At 41.0% G+C, this 12703-nt stretch overlaps 2 protein-coding genes across 7 annotated transcripts in view; one reads left to right on the top strand and one right to left on the bottom strand.

The window, feature by feature from the left end:
• LOC106944993 (kinesin-like protein KIF13B) overlaps nucleotides 1–1123 on the top strand; it is a 39531-nt gene extending 38408 nt beyond the window's left edge. For all 3 annotated transcript variants that reach the window (XM_015028367.1, XM_015028365.1, XM_015028366.1), the window contains one exon: nucleotides 43–1123. In XM_015028367.1, coding sequence (XP_014883853.1) covers nucleotides 43–287 — 245 coding nt within the window. In that variant the 3' untranslated portion in view covers nucleotides 288–1123. The remainder of the gene's footprint in view (nucleotides 1–42) is intronic.
• Nucleotides 1124–4056: 2933 nt separating this feature from the next.
• hmbox1b (homeobox containing 1 b) overlaps nucleotides 4057–12703 on the bottom strand; it is a 21407-nt gene continuing 12760 nt past the window's right edge. For 3 of the 4 annotated variants that reach the window (XM_015028371.1, XM_015028369.1, XM_015028370.1), the window contains exons 3-10: nucleotides 11534–11619; nucleotides 10237–10347; nucleotides 8900–9053; nucleotides 8642–8724; nucleotides 7480–7575; nucleotides 7270–7364; nucleotides 6909–6992; nucleotides 4057–5850 (exon numbers count right to left, since the gene is read on the bottom strand). In XM_015028371.1, coding sequence (XP_014883857.1) covers nucleotides 5707–5850; nucleotides 6909–6992; nucleotides 7270–7364; nucleotides 7480–7575; nucleotides 8642–8724; nucleotides 8900–9053; nucleotides 10237–10347; nucleotides 11534–11619 — 853 coding nt within the window. In that variant the 3' untranslated portion in view covers nucleotides 4057–5706. The remainder of the gene's footprint in view (nucleotides 5851–6908; nucleotides 6993–7269; nucleotides 7365–7479; nucleotides 7576–8641; nucleotides 8725–8899; nucleotides 9054–10236; nucleotides 10348–11533; nucleotides 11620–12703) is intronic. The other variant, XM_015028372.1, reaches the window with a different exon arrangement.

Here is a 12703-nt window from a genome sequence, read left to right as displayed (position 1 = left end):
TTCCTCATCACCCCTTACGGATCTCTGTTGGTCCGTCTGCAGGAAAGAACGACGGCTCTGTGGGCGGGAAGCACTACTTCCACTGTAACCCGGGCTACGGAGTGCTTGTGAGGCCTGACAGGGTTACCCGTGGGGGTGCCAAACGCCGGCGCCAGCAGCAAAAGCGTCGTAGTGCCAATCTGTCCGGGTCCAGTCCAAACTTGGCGGCTCTTACCGCCCTGGCGAAAGGTGAGACTGGATCGGCCAGCCGCAGCAGAGGGGAGAACCGTAAATCGTGGAACACTTGAAATGTGGCGTACGTCTGGAAGTTTAATCTAGGATTCAGGATCTGGCCCCTCACTCAGAACTTCTGTGTGAACAGCTGGTATCACTTCACTGACAAATACAAAAATATAGAATGTTTTAAGCAGAGATTTGCAGAAAAGTATTTATTTTAGAGACACTGAAAACCTCAGAAGCAGATTCTGCATGTTGTGCAGCAGCCTTCGAAAGCCTACATGAATCATGGCTCAGCTGTTTAGAAGCTTCATATAAAAAAGGTTTCCTGCGTTAACAAGTACTGAACATGAGGAAAACTGTATTACAACTTCTCTGAATGTTTAATATTGTGGAATGAGCTCACTAGATGACACCAATTCCAACTTGAATGCATAGTTTTTTTTAATATTCACTTTTCTTGTCTTTTAACATTATTATGCTGTTTGTGGATGATATTTGTGTATTTGGAGCATGTGAGTGGAGTACTGTGCCTTAACTACTGCTAAACACGAGTGCCTTGATCATGTCCAACCAAAATGTGTCCTGCTGGAAGTGTTGATCAATGAGATCAATCTGGTTCTTGAATGAATGTTTCTTTTACACAAACTTGCACTCTGATAACTATAGTAATAATAATATCTACTTTAAATGGGTCGTCTTCCTGCCAAGCATGTATGTTGATTGTTTTAGGGATTTTTTTTTTGTGTGTGACAATACTTGGAGCGGGAAAATTAAGAGTAATTTCTGATTCATAACACGTGTGTGTGTGTGTATATATATATATACACACACACACACACATTTGCATTTAGGCAGATCAATTTGGATGCTTATTTATTTGAAAATAAAGACAACATATTGGTTATTTGTTTCTCTTCTCTTCAGACTGGATGAAAGACAAGATGGGTAACGTCATTGATATAGCTTTATTCTCTTGTACATTATATATATATAATATAGATATCATACTAAAATAAACACAAGTTAAAAAATGGACAAAGAAACTGTACAAAAAATGTTTATATACTACATCTTAATTACAGAACAGTCTACTGTCCAAAAAAGGCACTAAATTCTGAAATGGGCAATACAGTAATTTTGAACTTAACTATATTTGAGATTGATACGACAGCATTCAGTCCTCTGTTCCTAAGTGATAGTGGGATGAACCGGGAGGCATTTCACTTGAAGACATTGACCGACACGTAGCCACACCGTAAGAGGACGCCTCCGTTCTGGTAAGCGTCCACCACACACACACACACACACACTCACTCTCTCACAAACCAGTAGTTTGACAGATCATGGCATGTCAAAGTTCAAGGCAGACATCTGAATATGAGTTATTGAGAGAAAAATCTCTGAACACACTCTGCAGTATTCCTCCCTTCATTAACCTGAACCGATCTGGTTAGTGTGTAGAGACACCGACATCCATCACAGCTGGGATACGATGTGTGACGTGTTAATGCTACACCAGCTACCGTGTGTATAACTATTGTAGTACACTGGTGGAGGGTACAGTTCAAGCTTACTCATCAATACTTTTCATAAGGTGCATCTTTGTTGGCCTTTTCATGAAACCGTTAGTCGGACAATGGAGGACAGCTGAATGCTAAAACGATAATAGAAAAATAAGTTTGGTAAAATGAAAAAGCATTAATTTAACTATAAAGCATGTTTCATTTCAAAGCATGTCATTCGTCTTTGTACATTACCATAAAAAAAATTAGCATAAATACATACTTTTGTTTTTTAACCACTTCCTTTAAAAACCAGTTTTGTTTTTTAGCTTCTTACAAGCAGAAGCTGTTGATTAGCCTTTCTAGACCAGAACCCAGCATGGGGAGTTATGAGCATGAGATGTGTATTTAAAAAAAAAAAAAAGAGAAGTTAAACACTTTCAGTGTTGTAACATGTAACCTGGTTCATCACAAACATCAAATCATTTCAGATATGAAGAATCACAGGATATGTTTTCCTGCCATGAGGTTTATTTTTCAGTTCTCCAAAACCATTGGACAGTCTTGCATGTACCTGGTGGTCTAAAAATTGTATTCACTTTTTTTTTGGTAAAAAGTATTAGCATGACTCTGCTTAACATGAAGGTAGAATGGTAGCATAAAGGCAGGGAAACGCACAGCTAGCCTGACTTTGTCCAGAAATATCTCCTCACTTTGCATCTTGAATAGTGAGTGAGCTCAAGGCAAATCGACATAAGCTTCACAGCCTCTCCTGGACCCATAGGGGGCCCCCAAGAGTTAGTTTGACAGTTGACTTTTTTTCCCCATACAGAAAATATTAGCTGTATAATATCTTCATACAAAAATGAACATGATTTTTACATTAAAGATATCCAAAGCAGAATAGACTAACAGGAAAGACTGAGTTTTAGTTAACATGTTTGATCAAGCCTAGCATAGCATAGTCTCACCTTTCTCAAGATCTCCAACTGTATACTGCTGAATTCAGTGTTTGTGTAAAAACTAAAGGAGTGACATCAACCACTCTTACAAAAGTTAAGTTTAAAACCTATAATTGTCAACCTCAGCAGACAGCCTAACTAATGACCCAGCTAATGTTAGGGTGTTAGACTTGTGTAAATCTAATGATTTACATCCTCTTCTTGGTCAGTATTAAAGTCTGAGAACAAGATGAATACAAAAACAAGAGTGTCTGAATATTAGCTTAGCAGTGGTTACCAAGTGGTTTTTGTTAGAGCCCATTACAGGCTTAGATCTGCTGCTTCAACCATTTCAATACTGGATCAAATGTCACCATGAAGACATTATATTGTGTTTTCTTTAGCGTTGCAGCTCATGGGAAACGGTGGATGCCACCACAGCCCCTACATGCCTGAGGCTACCAAAGCAATTGCAAGTTTTCAATGAGCCATGGCTGACTAACTTGGATGAGAAGCTGGAAAGTTCCAATGATGCGTTAAAGTCTAATGTAATCCTAAAAATGGAGCCATTGACACCAGTTTGATTCTATGGGAGGGTGTTGAGTGGGCGCTCCATTTAAAACATGCTCAATTTTCCTCGACTTAAAAAAAAAAAAAAAATTATATATATATATATATATATATATATATATATAAATGGCCCACAGGAAAGAGTTTTTGGGGGGCAAAATATTGTCATGTGGAGTTAAGAACTGTAAATGAACATTATTTGACATTTTCTTGCACAAAAGTAATATTTTCTCTTGATTTGTGTATATTTTTTACTCCAATTTGCTGTCAGTGAGATTTACTCATTGAGTTGTATTTTTTTTTTACCCAGTGCATGGGTGGGGCATGTCCAATGGGTAAATATAAGGAAAACTTGAGGTTCAACTCAGAAGGAGAGAGTTGGCAACCAACATGACCTCCCTTATCCTAGGGGTCAGGGAGCCCTAGGATTAACTTATTACCTGATTACTGGGTTCAGCTTTACATACAATCCGTAGTTCTGCTGTATTCCAGTTACATCAGACAGTCGGTTTAGACATCAGACCTGAGTTTAAAAAAAATAATTGGAATTTCAACACACCACAGACACCTACAGTATATTCTTACAAACGTTTTAAGCTTTACTTTCCATAAGCAAAACACTGCTTTTCATTTGTTGAGGTTGTAGTCACAGGCACCATGTGTAGCACTGATTTTACACACACCCTTACTTGTGCATGTCTTGGAAAATAAACAGAGCAGCCGTATTTAAATTCAAAGTCAACCTTATAAGTCATAACTTTGGGTAGTTGGAGTTCCTCCTAGTTTCCCAGTAGAAAATCTGACTTCAGAGGGAGGTGCTGTTCCCCCCCCCAACCAGGAAGTAGGAATTTACCAACTCCATTTGAACCCCAAGATGGAGCTGTGGTGCAGTGAATGATGGAGGCTAAACCGTAGTGTAGAGACTCAAACCGTCAATCATGGGAAGTTTTGCACCACTTCCTGTCCTTTGGACAACCCAATCATTTATCAACACTAGGAGCAATTTTTGGACAAAGCCAGGCTAGCGGGTTTCCCCGACTTCTTGCCACAATATAATACATCTAAAGTAGAGAGGAAGCTAGGCTCATCTACAGCCAGGGTTTGGAGAACTTTCATTGAGGACAAGAAGAAACCAAGACACCTGAAGTGACTGATTCCCTTCAACGCTTCCCTTTGAGGTTATTTATAGGTGAAATAGGAAAAAAAAAAAAAAAACAGACGTTTGTAGAGTTCTTTGATATTTATCTCCAGTGTGGATTCAGTCTAATTTAATATCTGCTGTATATATAAAAAAAAAAGCACATAGCTTACATTATTATCATTATAAAGAGGCAGCGTCACAGAAGTAGTAAATAGCTTAGGGGTATAATATAAGTGCCTGCCAATACCTACCAGTCCAGACACAGGCCTGCTGTAGTGTGGAGCTACTGCAGCTGGAGAGGCTTCACTGAACACTGAGGAGGAATCGACACCAAAGGAGTTAGAGGTCACTTTGGGTTCACTCAGCACAGAGCCACTTCCTTTGGCATGGATGACATGGAAAACAAAGCAACTGTTCCCTTACTGGACATCTTAGGGAGGTTGATTCATCCTCAATGACTCTGAGGGGAGTCTAACAAGAGATTAAAAATAAAAACCCTGCTGCAGCTGCTGTTGGGTAGAAACTTGAACTGTGCAGATTTTGGAACGGTGGGATATGAAGAACCAGCTGAGGGGAGGTAAGGCTACTTTTAACAGACATTTTGCAAAGTTGGTTTGGCGTCAATCGAATGTAGCAGCGCAACTGCGAGGGAAAGGAAAGCAGAACTTCGGCAAGAGACTGACTGGACCCACGCCGAGGGTCAAACGATCCCTGCCGACCACCTCGGAGCCGGAGAGGAAGAGGAGGAAGCACTCTTCATCAGCGGACGGCTCCTCTTCTGATGCTCTGCACTGAGAAGAGGTGAATCTGAGGGTGTAGGTAGTATGTCATGAGGTGAGGGTGACTGAGAACCTTTAGAAGTCCGCTATATATACACAGTGCATCGTTTTTTTTTCTTCTCTGAGGTTGAGGTGAGAGACTGAGGATCGGCTCAGACGACCAGGCTGCTGAGGGAAGGAAGAGGAGAGACAAACTGAAGAAGAAGAAGAGGTATCCTGTTTTGGGAAGGGAGAGGAGTTCCTGGGAGACCCGGTCCCAGAGAGGAGCCACCGTTAGGCGGGAGGTTCACAACTGGCTGCTGCTTCTTCTGTCACAAAGCCTACAGTAGCAATGTCTGTCAGGTGGGTCGGTATAGTGAGTAAAATAGGGTGAGGAGGGGGGAGGAGTGTTGGGGGTAATCACTGTTTTACGTGGAAGTTCTGGGAGGAGCGGAGACGATTTTACTAAGTCGGATTATTTTGGTCTTTTTTTTTTCCTTGTCTTTTTAAACGCTCCCTGTCGTCCCCCGTCTCGACTGGGCTTTGTTCTCGCTCCGTCCCGATTCCTGAGCGCTTCATTCATCCTCCAGGGACTCGGTCTTGATGTCGTTGGGCACGCCTCCGGTTCTGGACAGTGCCAAGATGGTGTGGTTGACGGCAGCCATCTCCACGGCCAGAGAGATGGGGTCCTGATGCTCGTTGTGAGCCGCGCTGTCGTCCTAACGGGAAAATCAAAACAGGGTGTCTGATGATCAACTCTTCATGTGCTGCAGTGCTCTGCTGAAAACCCGAGTCAATCCTTTATCAGCCTTTCAGCTCACTTTTCTACAGTTTGTCATAATAATGCATCTTTTTGGAATTTAAGGAGACGGAACACAAATCAGAGAATATTTCTGAGGTAGAAGGAAACATACATTGTGTATTAAATATTTTTCTTCTAAATAATTTGAAAAGTGTAGCTTAAGGTATTTTCATCTAGAAACTGAAAAATTCTCCCCATGTCTCAAACTCAGTCAGTAGAACGGCTGCGTTTATTCACTTGTGTTATAATTAAATGAATTGAGCAGACAGTCAGTGGTATTTATGTAAACAAAATGCATGTTGAATTTTTCAATTTTGGTGAAAATATTGAAGCTAGATAGTTGCTAGTTGTTCTAGCAACTATCTGCTTTTTGTGACAATCACATAAAATCCCAATACATTAAGTTTGGTTCCTGATGGAAAACTATTCAAACTCATTTTATTATTTATTCTATTTTTTTTTTATCTTTTTACATTTTGTCATTAATTTTTTTTTAACTTATGAACATTTCCAACTTTAAGAAGCAGATATTCACCTTTATCTATTTTCATACATTAAACAGAGGGAGGAAAAAAAATCATAATCTTATGAAATCCAACTTTTATTGAACAGTTTAGGGCTGTAATGATAAATTAAAAGTGACAACGCTCCTCGGTGTCACTTTGGTGGACTTTTCCCCAAATTTATTTGGAACAGAGTTATGCTTTCTCATATGGGGTCTAGTCAAAGCTTAAATAAGCAAACAGGAAGTTTTTTTTTTCTTTTTCCAAACTGTCTTCAAAACTCAAACTGCATACCGTTACAACCCTGATGTAGATTAGAGCATTTTATTCCAAATTTTACCTTAATCACTGTATTTCATGTACATTTCTCTTTGAGCCAATCAGGTTTCAGCTTTGCTGCCCTCACCCCATCATGCCCCTGTCATGAGGACACCAGTGAATGTAGTCCTCACTACATTCTTCTCCCAGTTACCTGTGTAGGTGAGGTGGGCTCCAGGCGGTAAAGGCCAAACGGTCGGCTGAGAGGTCTCTTGTCGAAGTAGGGCAGGTCACAGGCCTGAGACGGGGGAACAGATAGAGACGGCTCACTGCCTTACTTCTGCTTCCATTTGTTCCAACAACAGGGAGGCTTGTTAATGAGGGCAATGCATCAGAGTGAAGCAAGTGTGCTTTTTCTATATTTAGTGAGAGCTGACTACAGAGTTTCGCGAGGTAAGCAGCAGTTGAAACGCCGCAGCTCGTCTTTTTATGTTCGAGTTTTATGCCAAGCACACAGGCTGCTGCTTAGTTCTGTGTGTGTGTGTGTGTGTGTGTGCGCGTGTGTGCCACTCTACCTGCTCTGCAAAGTCATTCCCATCGATGTCGTCGCTGTTGGAGTGTCCACCCGGACTCTGAACGTCTATCCCATGACTCTCCAGGATTGTTGCTTCTTGGAGGAAGAGGATGGATTATCAGTTTTACGGTGAACATTCAGTTCATCAGATATTAAATGTGACGTTCGTTAGAACACAAAGTGCTCTGCCAGCAAGTGGCGCCCTCGTTACCAATATTAGCTCGTCTCTTGATCTCCTTGCGCCGGTTAGCGAACCAGTTGTAGACTTTGAGGGAGGTCACCCTCTCCAGATCAGACAGCTTCTTCCCTATGGAGAAAACACACAAAGCAGTCTTGCTTTAACACGCCTCTTAATTAATGGAAATATTTTTCCACAATGTTTAGATTCACAGAAACGTCGCTGGCGGCATTTGAGATTCCTTCAGTCGTGATGTCTGACACACTAAAGTCTGAAAACAAAACGCTGCAGCATATTTTACGCCCCTTACCTCTGTGTGACCCACAGAGACGGATAAATTCCTTGGCACTACAGGCAGATAGACGTTCACACAGTGTTCAAATCAAACCAGTTACAGCTGAAACATTGAGAAATAATCTCTAATTGATGCGTCTCAAGAAGTCAACTCTGAACAATCTCCTTAGAAACAAGAAAAGGAAGTAAAGCATTCTAAGTTGAACCTCACTTCAAATAGAACAGTTTCTAGATGTTTATGATTCACAATCTTTTAGCTACTTTTTAAGACCATTATGAATAGAGTTTAGAATCAAATGTAAAAATGTGACAAATCTAAAAAAAAAAAAAAGCAAATAAAGTTTACTGACTGGCAACAGAAGTGAGCCAGTGGCGAAAACGAACGTTGTCCAGCCAACGTTGTCTGTTCTTATCCATGATGGATGTAAAAAAAAAAAGCTAGTAAGCTAGCTAGCAAGGGTAGATTAGCGCCTAGTTACTGCCAGCTGCTGCTGCCTCAAGTAACAGAATGCAAAGAAGTTTGTATGCGACTCAAACGTTGATGCAACAGTAAAGTCCTGTGAGAAAACAGAAAATTAAACAGATTAAATAGTCCTGATATGACAAAACTTGTGATTACAGCATTTAAGGGCAAGTTATTTTTACTTCTGAATGAATTTAAGACTTTTTAAGGATGTGAAGACATGCCCTCTTTTCAGTCAATTACTAACCTTTAAAATTAAAGGAAATAGGAAAGTGTTAGCATAACTATGCAGGTTAAGATAAGTTTAATTGCGTCTAAATCAGAAAGGACAAACGTCCCCAACAAGGCTGAACCGGAGCACAGCCAAAAGAAGAGAATACGACTTATGTAAAATAAAAGTTGATTTATTCTTGGTGAGGACTTGTTAGTGTAGCTTACCTGGTTTCTGAATAACAGCATTGCAGGCGTTGGCTATCTCCTCTCTTTTGGCTTCATCTGGGTACTGGTTGTCATTGAAGTAGCTGGAAACAATAATCACACCGATTCATTTAATTTCACAACAAAGGACAATATCAACAATATTGTTGGGGTGATGTTTGATTTTGCAGACACTGGAAGTCATTTCATTGTCCAGACTGCCTTTTACTCCTGGAGGAAATAACCGTGGCGTTATGAAGCCGTCTCCTCCACCCTCACCTCTCCATCACAGCCAGGCACTCCTTCCTCCAGGTGAAGCGGCTTCCCCGGCGCAGCCGGAAGGTTCCGGGGGCGGTGGCGAGGGGCGGCGGGGTTTGCCTCCACTCCATCTCCTCCAGAGGCAGCGGCGCTGGCCGCATGTTCAGAGTGGCACCTGGAGCAGCAGCAGAACCGGCCATGGGTTACAACGGAACGCGCTGCACAGAGAGCGAAGCCGCTCGGCTGGGTGCAGGTGTGTTCGTGGTCAGGAGATGCAAACTGAAATACAGTGGTTTGGGTAACCAGAGCGGTAAACGGTGAGCACATGTTCTCCCACGGGAAAGAACCAGAACTGCAGAGCCACTAGTAGAAACAGTACGTTGCTCTCAGTATTTCCATAATGTCTTCTTTTATTCCTTATTAAAGAATGAAAGAGGATCAACAGGATCAATACACTACCAGCGCCTCGAAGTGGTCAATAATAGAATGGTAGAATTATTCAAGTTGGTATTTTCTGCCACTGGAGCTTCCTCAAGCATTCAGCATCTGGAAGTGAGTCAGACTTAATCAATGCAGACAAAACACCTGCATGGCATAGCATGAGATTAAAATACGCAAGTAGCTGCATTTCCATTGAACATAAAATTATGCAATTTAAAATTATGAAAATAAATGAATATTGAAATACCAATTTTGAAAAAAGTGACGTTTTTTGATAAAAAGTTTTGCTCTAGGATGAAGTGTTTTTTCCAGCCGTATCAAACTTTGTGTATTTCACAAAACCGCAATGGAAACACTGTTTTCACATCACACTACTTTGTATACCTCCTTGGATTATGTAAACATGCACAGCTGACTCCGTAACTGGTCATTTTGAAGTGCTGAATATGGAGCTCTTATGTAAAATTTGTCACATGTAGCCGCTGCCAAGTATTTTTGGTTCCATTAAATATTTCTAGATGATGTTGTATAGTTTATCCTAAACTGCAGCCATCATGGTGTCCCCTCATGTTCTCATTGGCACTCGTTTTTGTAAATATTTTGATCTTGACATGTATGGGCTGTTTATTCTAAAACTGTAAAACGTGTTCACGTGTGTGTGCTAACATTTAAGACGTCTCATCTTGTAGAGGTGAGATCAGCATTCATCTCTGCATTGCTGACTCCTCCAGCTCATCTTATTACACACTATAATGAGAAACTGCATCCGCTCCAGAGACTAAGCTTTCCACGCTAATGCTTCCAAAGAAAAGCCTGGAAGGAACTATTGAGAAGAGCTCCACTTCCACCATGACGTCACATTTCCTCGTCTAAAGATCTGAAAATCTGCCCCGGGGTTCGTTTGAACCCTCTGTTACCTGGCGTGGTTTTCTCCAGGATGTACCAGCGGTAGAAAGCCCTCTTCTTCTGCTCGCTCAGGTCGGAGCCGTGCTGCAGCAGCCAATGAGAGATCCTGCTCTGGCTGATGCCTGGAAAGCAAAAAGACAGCCGCATGTCCAATCACAGCGCCGGAACAACGCGTGGATAATTAGAAAGCAGAGACCCAAGAGGCACAGAGGAGATGAGTGAGGGTGAAGTGTTTTTCTCCTGTCTTGGCTTTGATTTCACCTCCTCCTCCAATCACAGCTGGCAATCACAGAAATGCACCTCGACGTCTTCGGTAATTTACAAACAATGCCTCTTATTTAGCTTTTCACGTCTGATTCTGCTCTCGGTTTAATTATACATGAACGCCATATGAGCCATAGATGGGAGTTTTAGATAAGGCTTTAGAGTAATGTGTGATGGATGAGACCATATTCCTCCAGGCAAAGTTAAAGAATGCATTTTTTCCCCTTTGGTTGATAACATCTTTGTTCATTACTGCAACTCAAATCCTGACATGCAACAATCTGATGGTTAAAGGGCAACTATGTGGTCTTAACCAACCCAGGGCACCATGTGGGGTCTGCATGCGTTCTACAGTTAGAAACATTTTATTTCTATTTTTAGGTGTTAAAATAAAAAATAAAAAAAAAATCCCAAAAAACTAAGGATTCAGGTTTAGAGTGCAGATGGATGGAAAGTCACGTTTTATACTTTTGTGAACTATTGGGACAACATGGAAGTGATGAGGGAAGATTATTTAGATTTAGTTATATTATCCAGGTTCTCTCCTCTTCAGTTTAAGGCAACATTTATAATATAAAGAGCCACAATCAACAATCAATCTGCTTAGAGCCAGAAAACAACTTTACATTTTGGATAAATAGCTACCAAATAAAATTTGCCAACTTTTTTTTTTTTTCAAAGAACCAACATTTTATTTCTATTTTAGGTGTTAAAGTAAAAAGAACAAAATCCAACTTTTTAACAAACATGGGTGCAAAATTAAGTAAAAAATATTTGCTTTTTAGTTGTTTTTTAACTAATTAAAACAATTATTACTGGGACTGTTGTTGAAGAAAATAAACAAAAATTATTCTACAAATATATAAAAAAATCATTTATTATACCTGTATTTAACGTAGGGGTGCACCGATCGAAGAGCTTCAAAAAGTCTGACCTGTCGATTACGATTTTGGCCGTTACAGATTTTCTTTTTGTGGGAAATGTTGCTAAATATAGCAAGAAAGTTGCCGAGTTGGCAGCAGAGTGGATTCATGTGCTACTAACCGGTCACTTGAGCCACGACAGCCTGAGAAATCCTCCGGTTCCCCAGGAAAGCTTTGATCTCTTCTTTCACCAGACTGCTGTCCCTTCTGCAAACAGAAACACAGCAACACTATTAAAAAGTAGACTGGGACACAAGTAGCAGGAAAACAGCAATAACAGGCTACGGTGGAATAAGTGTCTGAATCATATGCTAAATGAAAGCTGCTGTTTTTGCGCTTTTAAAGATAAAAGCAGCGTTTGGTTCTGAAACAACATCTTGAGATTCGATATCTCCCAGAGCTCAGTTCAACCCATCATCTGAACAGAGAGAGTAAGAAACTAACATCTGTTGCAATCAATTGGCATGGCAACTAGAGCATTAAGTAGATAAGCAGAAAAGGTAACACTAGAGGAGCTGCAGAACTTAAAGAATCTATAAGACAGGACAGTTTTGTTTTCACACCTGATGGTCCATTAGACTGGGTTTGATCAGGGATCAAAATTGCAACACTTTTATATTTTCAGCTGCTGCTGTTCTCGTCTAGACTACACTGTGTCAAACAAACCAAACACTTTGAAAAACCTGTTTCCCTCCTCGCCTGTGGTGGCGCTGCACCAAGAACACAGAAGAAAACAACACGAAAATCTCTGAAGAAGACACTGAACTCCTGAAGTGTAAACAAAAATGTAGCGGCATCAGATTTCAGTAGTTGTAGAATTTATTTTTTTCTTTGGTAAGAGAGACAGATGCATGTCTCCTGCTAGCGACAGGCTTGTGCATTTGTTTTGGTTGTGTTTACCCAGAATGCCCTGCCCTGCCCTGCCCTGTAGTCCATTTCCTGCTTACAAAGAGGTCTCCAGTCCTCTTGGCATTCAAGCCTCACCAAAGTTCACTTCAACCGAACAGAGACCGAGGCTTGTCGGAGGACCAGAGTTCGATTTTTTGGTCCACCCACCATTCCTATGGTTGGAGGTTCACCTTCCAGTCAGATCTACACTCAGAGCTCTGATACAACAGCTCAGATCAAAGTCCAGACCTGAATCCAAAAGAAAATGAGGAACAGAAAACACTGAAGCGTGATTATAGTTTCAGAATCCTCCGAGGGTGTGAATACTTTTCCCCAGACGTCACAGCTGTCATTCATGAGCCAATAATTAAACCCTCCCGTTTTATTCAGGCCTCCATTTTGA

This window comes from Poecilia latipinna, unplaced genomic scaffold, assembly GCF_001443285.1.
Source record: "Poecilia latipinna isolate Pla-1442-1.1 unplaced genomic scaffold, P_latipinna-1.0 Scaffold122, whole genome shotgun sequence".
NCBI lineage: Eukaryota > Metazoa > Chordata > Actinopteri > Cyprinodontiformes > Poeciliidae > Poecilia > Poecilia latipinna.
This window is presented reverse-complemented; position numbering and strand designations above follow the sequence as displayed.